At 29.4% G+C, this 19232-nt stretch overlaps 1 protein-coding gene across 1 annotated transcript; it reads right to left on the bottom strand.

The window, feature by feature from the left end:
* Nucleotides 1–5335: 5335 nt before the first annotated feature.
* Nucleotides 5336–8261, bottom strand: LOC107863335 (BAG family molecular chaperone regulator 1). The gene is made up of 4 exons (XM_016709211.2): nucleotides 6951–8261; nucleotides 6519–6775; nucleotides 6142–6288; nucleotides 5336–6066 (listed from the first exon to the last, which is right to left on the bottom strand). The coding sequence occupies exons 1-4, from the start codon at nucleotides 7171–7173 to the stop codon at nucleotides 5680–5682; spliced, it is 1014 nt and encodes a 337-aa protein (XP_016564697.1). The 5' UTR covers nucleotides 7174–8261; the 3' UTR covers nucleotides 5336–5679.
* Between the last annotated feature and the right edge of the window lie 10971 nt (nucleotides 8262–19232).

Genomic DNA, 19232 nt, shown 5'->3' with positions numbered 1-19232 from the left:
TTTGTCCATTTAAAATATATTAAGTATATGTGGATTTAGTTTAAACACGTGGAGGGTTTTAAATGGAACAACTTTCCACATCAGCGGTGTTTGCAAACACGCGTCTGGAAGCTGATGAGATGTGGGTAAAAAATGCCCAATTGGAACCAAATTTGGGGGGTTTAGGAGTTTAATAGGTACAGGCCTTACTTTAGCGGCCTAAGTGAATTTTAGGGACAACTTTTAGGGGTTATCGATGGGTTTGGCCTAATATTAATTTAGGATAGATGTTGGGCCCATGCTTTGCACGGACTTTTCGTGACTAGTATATATATATATACACACACATAATTTTTTGGCTATGTGTAGAAAAATAATGTAATTTAATAGTATGCAAAGGAAAAAAGTTTTAAAGCAATTATTGAGGGATCAAACAATTAATATCGTTGCTATTGTTTTTTCTGCAAATCTATAATATGGTAATTTTTTAAATACTCAATTTACATATTTAATTTAATGAGAAACTTCCCTCACTGCAATGAAAAACATACAAAATAATTATATGTATCGGATTGAGGACTCCTTGGATAACTTATGTTTCATTTTCATTTATTTTTTATTAATGCATTGTCACCAGCTAAAAAAGATTAAAAATTAGATTTAAATTTTCTTTGAAATATGAATTTATTTATTATTATTTAGCGAGGGAAAACCCTCCCTATAACAAATTTAATGTTAGCCTTTTATTATCATCATATTTTAGTGAAGGATGTCCCTCTTCGCCTTTTTTAAAAAATGAATATTAAAATATTTAAAATTATATTTAAATTTTCTTTGAAGTATGAATTTTTTTTATTATGTAGTGAGGGAAATTCCTCGCTATAACAAACTAAATATTAGTTTTTTATTATCATCATATTTTAGTGAGGGATGTTCATCTTCGCCTTTCAAAGAAAATGACAATTAAAATATTAAAAATTATATTTAATTTTTTTTAAATATTAATTTATTTGTTATCGATTAGCGAGGGAAATCCCTCGCTCTAACAAATTAAATATTAATTTTTTATTATCAACATATTTTAGTGAAGAATGTCCCTCTCCTTCTTTTAAAAAATAATGAAAATAAAAATATTTGATTTGTATGAGGGACAACGTCGCAAAGTCCCACATAATATCAGCATACAATTTGTCCTTCGCTAATCTTCGTAGCTAATAGCCAAGTTTTTAGTAGTGTAATAATGGAAACTGAATGGATATATATGACTGAAAGTGTTACGGCTAAAGTTAAGTTCATGAATAAAATTTATAATGTAACAAAATAATTATATTTTATTTATAAATAAAAAAATATCAGTTTGGTTTGATATTTTGTCAATTTCTTTAGAGTAAAATCAAAATTAAATCAAATAAGTATCAATTTTTAAAATTTAAAATTAAACCCAATGTCAATTTTTAATCAATTTGATTCGCAGTTCGATTTAGTTAAAACCCGACAAATTCGCCCTCAGCTGTTGCAACAAATTGTTAAGCTGCCTCTCCTCGGAGTGTCATGTGTCTCTAGACAGATTTTACTCAGACACTTTAGCCTTTTCCTGTGCGGCTTCTGCGGAATCCTTCGTCACGTGTCATTTTATGATTCATCCATGTACCAAGCTCGATTTCGCAACCCCACCCTCACACGCTCTCATATTTCTATTCAGGGAAGCGTTTGTGTGAATTAGTCTTGAAGCTTTATATTTGTTAATAATGATATTTGGATGTCAAGTCCTTGCTTGCTACACTTAAAACGTACACATCCAGCAGGCAGCAGGCCATGTGGGGTGCTTAAAAACTGAAACTTCTATTCACCATAGTGGTTAGATTATTCAAATGAAGAATGAGGAATCCTTGATGTATCATGAGTTGTCACACTATTCATGAGCGCAATTAGTTGAAGATAACGAATAATTTGTAGAAGCTAAATGTCATGTGGGGAAGAGAACACAAGTGAAGCTTTCTAGACATTGCAAGTAAACCAATAATCATTGACCATGCACATTTTCTATTTAAAAAAAAAAAAATAGCTGTGTTGTCTGAAACATTTGCGTGCATTGTGTCTATTTCATCCAATATGTATTATATATTGAAAATTTTAATAAATTCCAATCCGTTGTAAGTAGGAAATTCTCTTTCATATGTATTTTATACATTCCAAATATAAAGTAGGGTAAAATTTCATGCTATCTGATTAAAAAAAAAATATATCAATCTCCCCAACATATGTATCAGGTAATTCGATATATTAAAGTTTGGACAAATAAAAAGAACTGATCTAATACTTTTAATGTTATTGAATTTTCATCTCCCATAATTTTTAATCACTTCATTAACAACTAATCACGCCTTTGTGTGGTGCATTTTCCATGTTACTATTCATTTTAAGTTGCGGGAGTGGTTTTTCACTTTCTTGAAGACAGGGACGTTTGGTGGAGTGTATTAGAAAATTAATGCATGCATTAGTTTAATATTTGCTATTAATATCTTGTTTGGTATATTTTTTCACCCTATATATAACTAATGTTTGCATTAGTTATACACTCTATTGTGTATCAAAGTGTGTATTATTAATACCTCAAAATCTATGGTATTAACAATACAATGGATCCAATGCATGTATTAACATGAGTAAAGACACTTATCCCTCAAAATAATTTCCCCATCCTTTCCAACATAGATATGGAGGGTATTTTTGTAAAAGAAATTTACAAGCATAACTATTACAAGCATACTTAATACAAGCATTACTAATACATCATATTTTGTATTGTTCTTATACACTCTACCAAACAAACTTTAATTTGTTTAGCATTATAGTTTTATTATAGTTTTGAATCGAATACAGTATTTTTAAAGCTGAATATTATATTCTTGAATTTAATACTGTAGTTTGTTCTAATATGAAATGGATTTTTTTTTCTAACAAAATCGCTAGATAAGGTGGAGTAATGGTGGCATGGATTTCAGTCGGTGAATGTCTAGGAATCGGTTGTCAATTGATGCCAAATTTTCCCGTTTGGCCATGAATATCTAATTTTTCGAAGGTAAAGTTGGAGTTGTGTTTGGTCATGAATATAAATTAAAATTATTTTTAAAATTTTGTGAGAAAAGTATGAGTGAAAAAAGTAAAAACTTATTCATTTTTCCAAATATAATTCCGAAATTATATTTAAAATTTTCATGGTCAAACACATACCATTTTCACTTTTTCACAAAAGTGAAATAGTTTTTCGAAAAAAAAAAAAAAAAAATTCATGACCAAACGACTACGAATATTAATTCATAAAATATGTTGACATTGTTTTTTTTACAGTATTTTAAAAATACGTCAGGAATGGATTGACTTTTAATAAGTAGTTTATAAGTCAAAAGTCATAAGTTGGTACTACCCTATTTTTTACTTTTGGCTTATAAACACTTATTTTGACTTGAAAATAAGTGTTTAAAAGCATTTTTTTACTTTGTTAAACACCATCAAAACTGAAAAAGTGATTAAAAGCTAAAATCAACTAAAATTAAATCAATCCAAAACACTTATGAATTATTTCACTCATGCGTACGTCAATGGTACATTGCCAACACCATGCTTCAAGGAGTACGGCTGATGCTTCGTGGTGTTTTTTGTTTTTTGGAAGGAAATTACTCAATCTAAGCTAGCTGAAGAAGCACGATGGATCATAAAACCACAAGGTGGATTAATGATAAGATGATTCATTGGAGCCAAAGTCAATTTTTTGAAAGAAAGAAAACAGACTGGTAGAAATACTAGAAAGTAACAGGATAAAGTATATGATAAAAACACCTTAAACTAATCATTAGATCTAAGATATCAAGAACCTATTTATCTAAATGGTTAAACTAAACACATGGTCATCATTTTTCCTTTTTTCAACACCCCCACTTGCCTCCTATCATTTGGATGTGTTAGTTAATCGATTACAAGAAATCCAACTAGTTCATGTTCCCTTTTGTCATTTTGCACCCTTCATAGCAAGCAAGGAATAAAGATCAATCATTATTTTTCACCAGCATTTGTAATTTTTTTTAGAGTAAATACATAATTACACCACTGATCTTGTCTGAGTTTTATAAAAAGATACCTAAACTTTAACTTCGACCTATTACTCTATGATTCTTCTTTATTTTGTTGCAAATACACCATTTTCGCTGAATCTCAATCACAATAAAGAGAGTGAATGCATGCACCAATCAGATGCTGCCACGTGTCAAATATTTTTAATTTCATATTTTATTTATTTTTTAATAAATTTTTTCCTTTTTATTTAATTTATCACCCCCTCTTCTTCTCCCACCCCGCGTCCAACAACTCCCCCCTCCCCACGTGTCCAGGTCAATAGCTCCCCCACCCCACCCCCGCATCCAGTTTTCTCCATTAAAATGAAACTTAAAACTCCTATACAATCTCCATTTTAATGGAGCTTTAAGCTCCAATTTATTTATGACCCCATCCCACCTCCCCAACCCTACCCCGTCCAACACCTCTCTCCCCCATTCCCGTCCAGTTCTCAAAGCTCCATTAAAAAGAAAGTTGTACATCAGATTTTCTTTTTAAAATTATGATGATGATGATGATGATGATGATGATGATATTGTTGTTGTTGCTTTAATTGATGTTGTTGTTGTTGTAATTGATGTTGTTGTTGTAATTGTTGTTGTAGTTGAGTTATGACGATGAAGAAGAAGTTTGGGAAGAAGACAATGATGAATGGTGGATGAGTGAGGGTGGGGTGAGTGGGGGAGGGTGAGTGGGAGAGGGTTTATGAAATAATTTTAAAAAATAAATAAATATTAATTTTAAAAATATATATATATTATATATTAAATTATTTACATATGGCAGCTTCTAATTGGTCAAAAAAGTCAATTTTTGTCTTTTCACGCACCACACATAGAGCGTCAAAATGATGTATTTGCAACGAAGTAAAGAAGATTCGTGGGGTAATAGGTCGAAGTTAAAGTTTAGGTATCGTTTTAAAAATTTCGGACAAGATCAGTGGTGTAATTATGTATTTACTCTTTCTTTAATTCAAAATCTAAGTGACTAGAAAGATCACATCTAGCTAACTTTATTTTGACAACCGAGGTGTCCAAGCCAGCTTTCGCATAGCTCGACTAATTCCACAAAATACATGCCACCTTCCTCGAACATTAGGAAATTCTATCCACCAAGACTAGGATAAATGAGACGAAATCACATAGTGCTTTTGTCATCGCTGAAATTTGAACTTGAGACCTCGTTACCCACTTCATTCTAGCTTAACTTTAACAAAGTGAACAGAGATACTTTTGGAATTTAGTTGAGCAAAATGCAAGTGTTGTTCATTGAATGTTTGTTTTGCTACTCATATTCAAAGTATCAATCTACATATGAATGACTATATCATGGCCTATCAACAAAGACAAAACATTACAATGTGGAAATTGGTGATAGCATGATCGAACCTTATGCAGTGACTGACTCCCAATTATTGCTCAAGTGGATGATCATATGAAACAGGGGAATCTAACATGACTCTACATACAAAAAAAGAATTTGGAGAATAGGTACCAACCAAACCAACTTGTGGAAAGAAGAAATTTCACACCCACACAGTCCCTCAAACTAGTAAGCAAAGATATTTTTTTCTACTATGACTTACTCTCAGAGCAAATCCCAATTGAATCGTGGTTGAGTCGAAGCAGCATGATTATTATTGCTTGGTGCCGTGGTTGAGTAATGACCCAGCAATGGCCCTGGTGCGGGATCAAATGTTTCCCATTGTGTAGTTATGACAACAGAGCCCGAGGCAGAGTGCCTGGATGGCTGCTGATAATTAGCTTGTGTAGGCGAATGGGTGAAGGAATGCCTGCCGTTCTGGCTTTGAACTGGTGATGATGCTTGCTCATTGGAATACCTGCGCTGGTGCTGATGTTGTTGAGGAGACGGGGAGGATTCCTGTTTCGGAATGTGACTCCCGTTGCTTGATGGCGCAGAATTTTTCACCTTCAACATATCTAGTGTTTCAACATATTTTTGCACTCTTTTCACCTGTGTAACACAATTACAAGTTTTAGTCCATTCCTAAAGCAATGAATTGAAAAGCTGAAATTGCTTGCTAATTACCTGCATTTTCCTCTGCAATTTAACATCACCTTCAGCTACAATTCCATCCAATTTAAGCAGTTGATTCATCAACAACTCAATCACATTAACCAAATCCTTCTCTACAACTTTTGCACCTTTCGAAATAATTGATTCGAACGCAGACACCTAAGCAATCCAAACATAAACATAAGCTTACTAAACCAACACGAACATCTCATCCACCTCAAAGCCTAGACCAATAAAACAAGCATTTTATTAATATGCACCAACAATACAAAGAATTTAACATGTTACAACACATAACGCGTCTTAATTTCCAGACTACTAAATTTCACTTGTTACAAAACATTACTAATCACAAATAACGGATTTCTACGCATAATACTAATTCTTACCTGCCCAGCAAGCCTATCGACTTCAAAACTGATGTCTGATATAGTTTTAGCAGCTTTCTCCATCTTAGCATTCTTTCTCATCTCTAAGTACCGTTTTTCTTGGCTAAGTGGGTCTTCAACTAGAACAATTTTCGACTTATCCTTTACACCAGAAATATCAAGGAAAGCATTGTTGTCCCTCTCTTTGTCCTTGTACAACAACTTCTGATCTAGGTGGTGCAGCCCTGTCGGCCCCGTTAACATCTTCTTCAATTCACCTTCAATTCCATAACACCAATTCACAAATTATGTAAAAAAAAAATAAAAAAATCGTAAACTCATACTCGACTCAATTTCCTTTTTAGTTCTTTCAAAAAAAAAAACTACACATTTCTAAATTTAATAACAATACTTTGAAATGTCCATGATGAATTTTTTTTTTTCCTAACTCACCAAAGGTTGCTTGAGAACTGATATTGATTTCATGGTAAATTGAACCATACTTGACCCGAACCCGAATAGGTGGTGGAGGAGGCCGGTTTTCCGAATCCGGGTTACGCTTCTGAACCAACATTCCACCGGGCCGAACCTCCCACTCGTTCTCGGCAGCACGGTCGGCGGAAGTGCCGTTCATCATCGATGGAATAGCGGTGGTTTTGGTCTTCATACGCATCATATTTTTATTTGGTAATGATTTGAGAAAATGAATATGAAGAAAATTGATTATTGTTTATGCTGACGTTGAATTCTGAGGAATCAGATCAAAGCATTGACTTCACAAGTACATATCCATTTCCAAAAATCCAAAAGCCAGTTAGAAACAGTTGTAATATATTGTTGTGAAGTTGAGCATTAACAAAAGTCCAATAGCAAGCGCCACGCGTGAAGAGAGAGACAGAACTAACACTAGCAAAAAAACACTACACGCACTGCACAACTTTCCAGCTATGTATTCACCGCTTTAAGGAAAGAATCAGTACCAAAAATAAACACTCAACCAAAAAAAGAAAAAAAATTCTAACCGGAGAATCAAGAAATGTCTGTCGGCGATAAATGCCGAAGATAAATTGGACAAGGAGATTGAGAAAAAACAAATTGTAGATCGGGCTAGAAAAAGGAAAAGAATGAAAATGAAATGAGAACGCTAAATTATCCAAAAATAGCGAAACTATAGGAGAATCCAAAATAAACAGATTTGTCCGATCGAAAAAATTGCTAACTTACAATTTCAATGTTGAAATAGATCAGAAACTAGGACAATAATCAGACCCAAAAAGAAAATATTTTTTTCTCTTTTCTGATTCGTTGTTTTTTATCTTTTATTTGTTGTGTGTGTGTGTGAAGAAGGCTGGAAGAAGATGGAGGACAGAGAGAGAGATGGAAAAAATACGATACTACAAAAATGTATAAATAAATGAATGGACAGCAAACTCTATCATCAGTTTTTTATCGCTTAGTGTACTGATCGAAAAAATGAAAGATTAATCTCACGGCTATTAGTTATCGAATACCTTGAAAAATCAAAAAAAAAAGAAAAAACACAAAGGATCTAAGAACTCTGCTACACATTTGCATTTATATATATATAATTTTATAAAAAAGGAATTGCAACTTCGGTAGTCTATTTAATTATTGGTAGGGTATCACTGTACGTGTACATTTTTTTCCATAGTAAGTTATGACGAATATTGGAATAAAGGAAAGGAAGACAAACGTGGAAGCTGCCAAAGCCTTGTGCTTAAAGTCTATTGGAAAACTAAGCACAGATTTAAGATTTTAACTAATTTTCTTCATATATATATTTTAACTAGTTTTCTCCGTACATATATTTTAACTAAATTTTACCTTACTTTAATAAGTTTAAAGTTGTTTAAATAATAAAGATAATTATAATAATTAAATTTAATATCTTTTGAATATGTAAAGATAGAGAATTTATTTATTAAACCTAATTTTTACCAAAAGTATTTTTAAAAGTCAATCGATATTCATCTACCATCTGTAAATTGCAACAAAACAATACAATAATAGAAACATCAAAATAATACAACTAAATCTAATATTTACACACAAAAATTTTCACAAAGTCTTCCGAAATTCTTCAAAGACGACTAACATTTATTTATCACCTAAAAGTGATATCAAAATAATACAATTAAACTTAAATTTTACACACAAAAATTTCTCAAAACCAATCTAGATTCATCTATGAACTGTAAACTACCATAAAATAACAAACTAATAGAGATATTACGATAATACAATTAACCCTAACCTTTACCTAAAAAAAAATTCAAAGTCGACCCGCATTCATCTAACATCTGTAAATTAAAATAAAACAATAATAAGATAATAAAGATATCAAAACAATACAATTAAATTTAACCTTTACACAAGAAATTCTTCAAAGTCAACCGACATTCATCTACGACCCGTAAACTATAAAAAAAATAATATAATAGTGATCACAAAGCTTCGATTTTGATCCAACTAATTCTTGTCTGGGCGATCTTGTTGGTGGGTGGTAGATAAAGAAGTTAGTTATGAGCAACAGAAAGTATAATAAATTCTACTAAAGTGACACATAGAACTGAATATGTTGAGGTGTGCTATGAGAAGTAGAAAATAAAAAATATTGAACTAAAAGGACACATTAAGCTAAATTAAGCTAAGCAAAATTAAGTTGGCATAGCAAGTAATACTGTGTTTAAATTAACAACGTAAAAATGGAGAGATGATATAACGATCAAAAACCTGAAATTGTTGAAACTATGCTGAGACGAAAAAAAATAAACTTTGTTGAAACAAAAAACAATGAAAGATCGCAGCTGTTTATAACAATGAACAATGAAAAAAAAAAAGCTCAAACATTTATATAAAAGGACAGGAAAAGTCGTGGTTGAAAGAAACCAAGGAGGAATCAAATAAGATTTAAAAAACATAAAACAGGTAAAGAAAATTTGGTTAAAGGAAAATTTTATTATGGAGAAAAGCTAAATTTGGTTAAAATATAGAATTGGGTAAAAAAAATTGGGTATATGAAAATTAGGAAACTTTTATTATGGAGAAAAAAACTAAATTTGGTTAAAATACAAAAAATGAGTAAAGGAAAATTTAGGAAAATTTTAGTTAGGAAAATTTTATTATATTTATTTTATAGAATTTAATTGTAAGGAAGAGGGTAAAAGACGATTTTGTCTAAAGCGGACTATTTTAATGAAGTGCAAAAAGTGCAATTCACTTTTCCAAGGGCCTTCACACTTTTAATATACTAGTTTAGGTGTACGCGCCTTGCGCGTGTACCTTATTTTAATAAATTTAACCCTTATAAAAAATATCTTAAAATATTGCATCACATACGTAATAATTTTTTAAAAAATTAATAGTTATGATATATGACGACCGCTAGCTTAATTAAACATTATCTCATAGAGATATAAGTTTGATATTCTTCTAAGTACTTCATTCAACAAAATAACCACAACATAATTTCTCCAATAAATTTGAAACGACATAAAAACATAACTAATCTCTCATAATTATCGTTTGAGTTGATAACATTGTAACAAAATTGAGTCAATTTTTTGAATACAAAAATCATTAATAATTAAAATATAGCACACAAGAATGAAATAAATTTCAATAGATTGTAAATAATTGATTTATCATCGATTATAAATGACTTGAAGTCATTGTAAATAACTTAATACTATATCTATTGTAAACAATCGATTTCAACTCAATCTATATCCTAATTAATATATTTTTTATAAAGAACTATTTTTGTAAATTTTATAATCAAAAGAATACAATAGTGTTGTTTTTTTAAAAAAAACTGCATAAAAACTACTGAATACCTTTGAAAAAAGTAAAACTTGCGGCAATCAAAAAGTAAACCACCATACTGGTAATCTAAACCTTGATTTTCTGCAAGATATATAAACCTTTTATTTTTTCGGCTACTTCATTTGGTGACATATACTTTGTCTGAATGAGAAACACAAAACATTGTTAAAAGGGAAGAATTCATTGTCAATAATTGATTACGTATAACTTATATGTAATTTTAAAATTTTAACTAAAAAGAATAAAGAAGCGCAAAAATGATGATGATAATAGCTGCAAAAAGACTACTTGAATGAAAATTAGCAAAATCAAATAAGAAGAAAAGTAGACGAAACAATCATAATTTATGGTAAAATTTAATCAAAATATTAATTAACTAGAATTGTAGAAATTCTAATTGATTTAGAGATATTAAATATTATAATTTCTTACTTAGATTAAATAAGAAATTTAATTAATTTCTTAATGTTTTAATATAACTAGATTTTTAATTAAGAAATATAGGAAAGTACAATTGTATTTGAAATAAAAACTAAGTAAAAAGAATGGTCGTTTTCTAGAAACTCTAGGGATGAAAATACAATTATATTTGAAATTAAAAACTTTTAATTAAAATGGTTGTTTGTGGAAATTTTAGGGATGAAATTTTCTTTAAGATTTTTTTTCTAGAATTATGTAAAATTATTTAACTATTTTCAAAATTAATTTTATGTGTTTTGTCTAAATTTAGGACTCTGTAATATAATTACCTACTTTGATTGCTTCTTTAATCATATATTTTAGGAAATTAAAAAAAGAACGGTTGTTTTGTAGAAGTTTTAGGGGCGAAATTTTCTATAGGAAATTTTTAATTAATTTTATGTTCTTTTTCCAAAATTTAGGACTCTTTAATTACCTAGTTTGATGGTTTCTTTTACTATTTAAGAACTTCTTTATTTTAAATACTGTAATTATAATAATATAATAATTAGAGAAAATAAGGAAAAAGATAATTTTGTTTGTTGTGAAGATTTTTAATGAAAGGTAAAAAATTTAAATCACTTTTTTAAGGTTTTTACATTTTTAATATATTATAAATTATTATATTATATTATTATTATATTATTATTATTATTATATTATTATTATTATTATTATTATTATTGTTGTTGTTATTATAGATTATAGATAGAGCATAAAAAACGAAAATTGTGAAAATGCAAATTTTAGACAGTTGGACAATCCCTTTCACTAATAGAGGTTTTTCTTTAGTTTAGTTCAGGCGTCGCCTTTGTCTCTCTCATCCGACAGTAAATTACGTCGCACGCTTCCCACTTTTGTTTTTTTACAGGGTTCGGATAGTTGTTACCTAATACTCTCTCCATTTAAAAAAAAAAAAAAAAAAAAATTTAACTTAACATAAAATTTTAAAAATAAAGAAAATATTAAATTTTGTAGTATTAAATTAAAGATATGTCAAATATACTAAAATGTTTTTTTATTTTGTAGTCTTAAATCTGTCAAGTGAACAATTAAAATTTAAAAGTTGCTAAAAAAAAAAGAAATCCTTCTTTTTGAAACGGACTAAAAAAAAGTAAGTCATTTTTTTTAAACGGAGAGAATACTAATATTCTACGTTGCATTATATTATTTTTATCATCATTTCGTAAAAATAAAACTTACGAGTAAAGTAGGGTTTAGGTAGAGTTACTATAAAAAGATAAGATATATTATAAAATAATATTTTATAATATTAAACAATAAGTAAAAATAAAATGAAGAAAAATTTAGATAACACGAGATTACATAAATCGATTGTTAGTATAAATGACACTTTTGAATTTGATCTTACCTAACAATGATTAAAACCCTACGATACACTTTTAAGTAACAATTAGACAAATTTAAAATTTTACTTTTAAGTATTTGTTAATTGTTGGCCAGAAAATCAGATTAGATTTTGGAATTTACAGTCAAAACGGATTTTCTTTTTTAATTTTAAACCTTTACCAAAAGTAACTGGAGACAAGCTAAACCGTTTGGTCAGCTTCATTAAACCAATTTGGGAAGTATTTATGCACTCCCTATTTTCACTCCTCAAACAGAAATTTAAAATTCATCACTTGGCTATTTCCTCCGTTATTTAATATTACTACTGTCCTTTCTTTCAATTTAAGTTGATCTACCATTTTATTCGTTTACTAAATTTTAATTAAATTCTTTATTTAAAGAGCCTTAAATTTGACCATAAAAAATCACCAACATGGACGCAGTATATTACTTTGTCAATTTGTCCATGTGTGGGGCAAATTACTTTGTCAATTTGTCCATGTGTGAGGCAAACTTTCTTCAAGTACTGGATATCGAAGGCCCGCACGGGCCCAATATATGTTATTTTTTAATCTCAATTTATATGATATAAATAAAATTTTAATAATTAATTATATTTTAAATATTTTAAATTGTTAGCTATTGTAATTTATAATAGTTTTTTGACATTATAATTTACTATTTTAAGTTGTTAGCCATTATAATTTATAATACTCACCTTGTCTAAAGTTTTGTAGCATTGATAGTCTATTATTTTTTTTGAATAATTTAAGTTTTTAATTACTGAAATTTATAATACTTTTTCTTCTATTTCAATTTAAGTAACAATGATATAATTTCGAAAGTCAATCAAATATCACGATTGAAGTCCCGAAGTAGACATGTCTTAAATGACTCATAATAACTTATTAGAAGTGATACAATAAAATTACTATAAAAAATAGTTGTGAAAAAAATTTGAGCGGGCCTCATATAAGATGTCAAGTTAATTTAAAACATCAATAATTAATTTATCCTTTTTTTGTTTATTTTATTTTTTATTAAATATTTTTTTAATATTTAGATGACTCATAATAATTAATTAAGGATAAAATAGTAAAATTACGGTTGGAACAACTGAAGCAAACATGTCATAAATATCTATTTTACTTTTTTTTCTCATATATTATTAATTTTTTAATACGTAAATGACGTATAATAATCAATTAGGAAATAACTCATTAGAAGTGGTATAACCAAATTAATATAAAAATAGTTGTGAAAAAAATTTAGACAGGCCTTATATAAGATGTCAAATTAATTTGAAACTTCAATAGTTTGTTTATCATTTTTTTTTATCTTTTTAATTAAATATTATTAATTTTATTAGTACTTAAATGACTTATAGTAATTGATTAGGGATGAAATGATAAAATTACGGTTGAAGCAACTGAAACAGACATGTTATAAATGTGTATTTTATTTTTTGTTAAATTTTTAATACTTAAATGACATATAATAATTAATTAGGGGGTGATATAGTAAAATCATAAATTAATACTTAAATGACCTATAGTAATTAATTAGGGATGAAATAACAAAATTACGGTTGAAGCAACTGAAGCAAACATGTCATAAATGTACATTTTATATTTTTATTAAATATTATTAATTTTTTAATACCTAAATGACATATAATAATTAATTAGGGGTGAAAAATCACTGAGGAAGCAGACATGACGACAGTCTCCTGCTTCCAAGCCTCTTCTATATAATTAATTAATACTTAAATGACCTATAGTAATTAATTAGGGATGAAATAGTAAAATTACGGTTGAAGCAGCTGAAGAAGACATGTTATAAATGTATATTTTATATTTTTATTAAATATTATTTATTTTTCAATACTATAATATATCAATTAGAGATGATATAATAAAATTACGAAGAAAAGCCGACAGCCTCCAGCTCCCAAGCCTCTTCTATATATTAGAATTATATACTACCAATTTATTCAATCTTTTTATTTAAATACAGTACAAATTTAAGATACCTTAAGTACAATAACCAGAGAAAAATTTACCAAAAAATAAAACGTAGTAATGTTTTTGTCTTTTAGTCAGTGAAATTTCTAACTCTTGTATTGAGCAGCCTTCATGTCCCGTCTCCAAAAGTTGCTGTTCCAGGGACCCAATGGTCATTCAGACTGAAAAGTAAATAGTAGTGACAATTCAACTTTTATTTATATTTAGCTGTGAACAAACACAAAAATAATTACTTATAAGTAAGGTTTATAATAGGCAAAATCAATTACGAAGAGTAACAGGTTAATTATATATGTTGACACTGTAAAATTTCTTTGTTTTAAAGGTTAAACTCGAGATAAAGAAGTTACATATGCATGTCCTTTAGTTTAACTTGCGTGTATCTCCTTCAATTTTAAATGTATATAAACAGATATGACACAATTAAACTATTATAAATTGATCAAATAAAAATGTGTTATAAAACAATAAAAAATAAAGAAGAAGTGTAGAGAGAGAAGAGAGAGTAATTGTTATTTCTCTTGAGGCATGAAAGATCATAAGATTTTTGAGAATTATTTAAAGTCAAAATTTACTCTTAGTTTCTGACTAAAAGACAGATACTTCAAATCCTGATAGATATCAACTAGATCATGATATATCTTATTAGATCTTGATAGATCTTATCTATATAGACATTCACTATAATGTAAAGACATTTATAACACTTCCTCTTGAACGTCTAATTGATAGATAATGTGTCTTGTTAAAACTTTATTAGAAAAAATCTAATGGAAAAAAATCTAGTGAAGAAAAAAGAGTACACGTCTCTAAGAATACGATATAGATTGCCTCATTAAAAACCTTACAAAGAAAACTCAGTACGACAATACCTTGAAAGGGAAAAAGAATACAACGCGTATTAACTGTCCCTAATGAGAACATCCTTGAGTCTTGCATCCCGATCTTGTGCATCATCTTTTTGAAAGTTGCAATTGGAGGAAACTTGGTGAATAAGTCAGCCACATTGTCACCTGAACGAATCTGTTGCACGTTAATATCACCATTCTTTTGTAATTCATGTATATAGAAAAACTTTGGCGAAATATGTTTCGTTCTATCTCCTTGAGTCCTCCCTTAAGTTGTGTTGTGCATGCTGCATTATTCTTATAAAAAATCATGGGTATTTTGTCACATTTCAAATCATATCTTTTGTGAATGAGATGTCGTGGACCTCAACCACACACACTTTTGACTTGCTTCATGAATAACTATTATCTCAGCATGGTTCGATGAAGTGGCTGCTATAGACTGTTTTGTATATCTCGAAGATATGTCAGTATCCCCATATGTGAACACATAGCTTATTTGAGATCGGGCTTTATATGGGTCAGATAAGTACCCAGTACCCAGTATCAGCATAACCAACAAGATCGAGACTGCAAGCTTTAGAATAAAATAAGATCATGTGTTTGATCTTATTTCGATGTCTCCTAATAGGAGCAAAACTCTATCTTGCTAACAAATTAACTGAGAAAGCCAAAATCAGGCCTTATGGTATTTACAAGATAGATACATTAGTTCACCAATTGGACTAAGATATGGTACTTAAGGACTAATCCAATTCGGTATGTTTTGCATTTTAGCAAATAATCTTATTACTTTTGAAAACTCTCCAAGAGTTTCAATGATTTTCAAACCATCAATTTATCCCTCATAAGGATAATAAACAAGTTTTTCAGAAACTTCATATGCTTCAAGCATTTTGAATCCTTTAGAAATTTTCATATGGATTTTTGTCAAGTGACAATATCAATATGTGTGACATCTTCAAGTGTCTAGACTGCAAATCAAATAAGTTTATGCTTACAAAGATGTATCCCTTCATGTCACTTGTTAAATGTTTCTTCGTCAGCATGCTAAATAAACATAGAATTCAGATTCTCATAATCTTTTACAATATTGCGTCAATGTTGTATCAAAGATATTAATGATATATCATTTCGTATCGATTCATAGTGTAACATAACATTTTGAGATCTTATCACTTCATTATTTTCAGGTATCTGAACCTCTCATAAGGTTTCATAAAACATTATGTCACAGGCTCTTTAAGAGCACATTGCCTTCTTATTATGATTATTTGCTCCTTATTCTTTTCAAGGATTATTTCATTTAGAATCGATTAGTCCACCACACTTCACGCATTCATAGACATTGTCCTTTAGGAATACAAAATAGGAGCACTTACAGCGTAATATGAGATGCTTTCGACATTTGACTTGAATTATCTTTTGAATAAGGATTTGATGATAATTCCTAACATATTTCATAGCTACTAATAATCTCTCCCTTATGTTAGGAAAACTAACATTCATGCTCCATCTTTTTTGAGGAATTCATCTTTGTGCATCATGGTATATTATTAATCGTATACCGCACATCGATCAAAGCTATTAGATGGAATAGTTGGTTCCTGACCTTGAACCAATTGAGAGGAAAGAAATAATCAGAATTTATTGGTCTAATGCATACAAGTGTTATAGTATGCAACATATCATATTTCAAACCAACACATGAAGTTTTGTTCTCCTTAGCAATAGATTAGCTATTTATCAAAGACATTCAATGTCAAACCATCATCATCAAGATAAATTGTCTTGATTACACAATCTAAAAGTTATGCTCTTAACTCAATTTTATTGAGCAAACAACTTTATGAATATCAAACGTAGATTGACAATGAATATACATGTAATCATCTTATTGATGCATCTTCTCAATATATCACATGATAGGTGAACGAGCTCTTATTCACCTTTTATAATTTTTAAATTTTAAGGGATCCAATCTCAACATTAGTTGGTCCAGTCAACTTATCATGAGAACAAGTAACATTAAAATTAATGAAATTTTTTCTAATTCTTCAATATATGTTCAATACTCAGTATGCACATATATCGCAATCGTTCATGGCAACTTATGAACTTTATTTTGGCAAACTCCAAGTTTACCATGACAAGTACCTTTTACTTTAGTAAATTTCAGATTTACTATTACATAAATAAAGTTCAGATTTACTACTTCAGAAGTAGATTTCAAAATAACTCTTCTCAATTATTCTACCTCTCCGGGAGGTGAGTTGTGTGTGATACAATCACAATAAAATGCACATTTATATTAATAAGTTTTACTAAATATTATCACATTCACCTCGGACAATGGATCTATGCTTATAATAATCAACATTTTTATTTTCAGCAATGAAATATAATTGTGCCTTAAGCCTAGCAAATTATGATAACGTATAACCTCTTTTAAAATATTAATAATTTAAGAGTAAATCTAGGTGTGCATATAATGAAGAGAATTTTTCTCTTAACATACCTTTTGGGGTATATCATATATTGCAACAACATTCACTTGAGCAATTTGTCAGCTTTCAGACTTATCATATATTATTACCGCATTCACTTCAAGAATAGAACAATTTGACTTATCATATATTGCTACCATATTCACTTATTGGAATGAAACATATTTAATGGGACAGATTCATGTCTTTTTATCAAAAAGACGTTATTTTACCTTATCCATCATTATATTATCAATATGATGCATTGAGATTCAAACTCAACGGCTTATCCATATAAAGACGTCTTAGGCATAAATCGATGAGACTTGAACCCAACATCTTATTTTCATGATAGTGCATTCATATCGTGCTTTGGGGAGGATGCCCATCTTCAAGTGGTCAAATCTTTCTTTTAGGCTATTCCACAAAACAAGTGGATCCTTAGTAGTAAGGTATTTAATTTTCAAAATTTCGTCAAGATGATGACGCAAGAAAATCATAATCTTAGCACGATTTTGATGAGACGTTGTATTTTCTTTTTTTGTGGCGTCTCCAAGACCCATAGTATCGAAGTAGATTTCAGTATTCAATACAAGGTAGTTCTTACTCGAGGCTACGAATTCAGATTTGTAAGATTATTAACAATATGAAATAAAAGAAAATAATACCTTAGCGTTCAAATTTGAGACAGCAAAGTCTCGTGCTGATAACATGTTATAAAACAACAAAGAATAAAGAAGAAGAGTAGAGAAGGTGCTGATAACGTGTTATAAAACAACAAAGAAAAAAGAGAAAGAGTAGAGAGAGAAGAGAGAGTAATTGCTGAAGGAAGTCCTTCTAGGGAAAATTTACTCCTAGTTTCTGACTAAAAGACAGACTTCAAATCCTGATAGATATCAACTAGATCTTGATACATCTTATTAGATGTTGATGGATCTTATTTATATAGACATTTACTATAATGTAAATACATTTATAACAAAATGCACATCTTACTCGATAAACATTATGTGATTTGATATATAGGACATATACATTTTACGCAATTTACCATATAGCATTTGTATTTCTATTTGTTTAATTTTATAATAATTTAAATATCTATTTATTAATATCAAAAGTTATAAGGCACACACTTTAATTAGTTAAGGCAAAGTTAAAAGGGACATGTTTATCGATAATCCTAATTGGAGTGCTACGTCAACGTACCATAGCCAACCATACAAAAGAGTAACAATTACGTCAGATCTTTTCAATACACGTGTCAGTTCATTGGACTGTGACTTCAAAACTTTGCCTCTCTTGGAAGCCATGCCAAATCTCCACCGACACTTTTGGACGGCTAGATGAATGCAGCTTTTTCTATCAGTTCGACGTGGCAGTAAATTGACCGTTGATGTGATTCCCACGCGGTCCTCTATTGGTGACCATTTTTCCCTGTTACTCCCTTCGTCCAATTTATTTCGACATCTTTTTCTTTTTAATCCACTCTTAAAAAATATTATCTTATACAATTTAAAATAATTTAATTTTCATTTTTTTTATTCTTAATAATAATTTAGAACTGATATTTAAAAATTATTTTAGATTATAATGTTCAAAATATTTCTTTCTTCTTACACATTATGTTAAATTAGAGGATGTCACGTATAGATAATTACCGTGGTCCGATGGGACAGTACAACCCACTTGTGTGTTTTATAAAAGGTCAATGTAGATGGG

This window comes from Capsicum annuum, chromosome 3 (assembly GCF_002878395.1).
Source record: "Capsicum annuum cultivar UCD-10X-F1 chromosome 3, UCD10Xv1.1, whole genome shotgun sequence".
Taxonomy (NCBI): Eukaryota; Viridiplantae; Streptophyta; class Magnoliopsida; order Solanales; family Solanaceae; genus Capsicum; species Capsicum annuum.
Note: the sequence above shows the minus strand (reverse complement) of the source record. Positions and strands in the feature narration are given on the sequence as shown.

What these genes read in the sequence shown, in the direction of transcription:
- LOC107863335 (XM_016709211.2), bottom strand. Translation starts at nt 7,173, where the DNA reads ATGATGCGTATGAAGACCAAAACCACCGCTATTCCATCGATGATGAAC. An exon ending in TCGATAGGCTTGCTGGGCAG is followed by an intron (nt 6,289 to 6,518) that starts GTAAGAATTAGT and finishes TGGATTGCTTAG; the next exon opens with GTGTCTGCGTTCGAATCAAT. An exon ending in AATTGCAGAGGAAAATGCAG is followed by an intron (nt 6,067 to 6,141) that starts GTAATTAGCAAG and finishes TGTGTTACACAG; the next exon opens with GTGAAAAGAGTGCAAAAATA.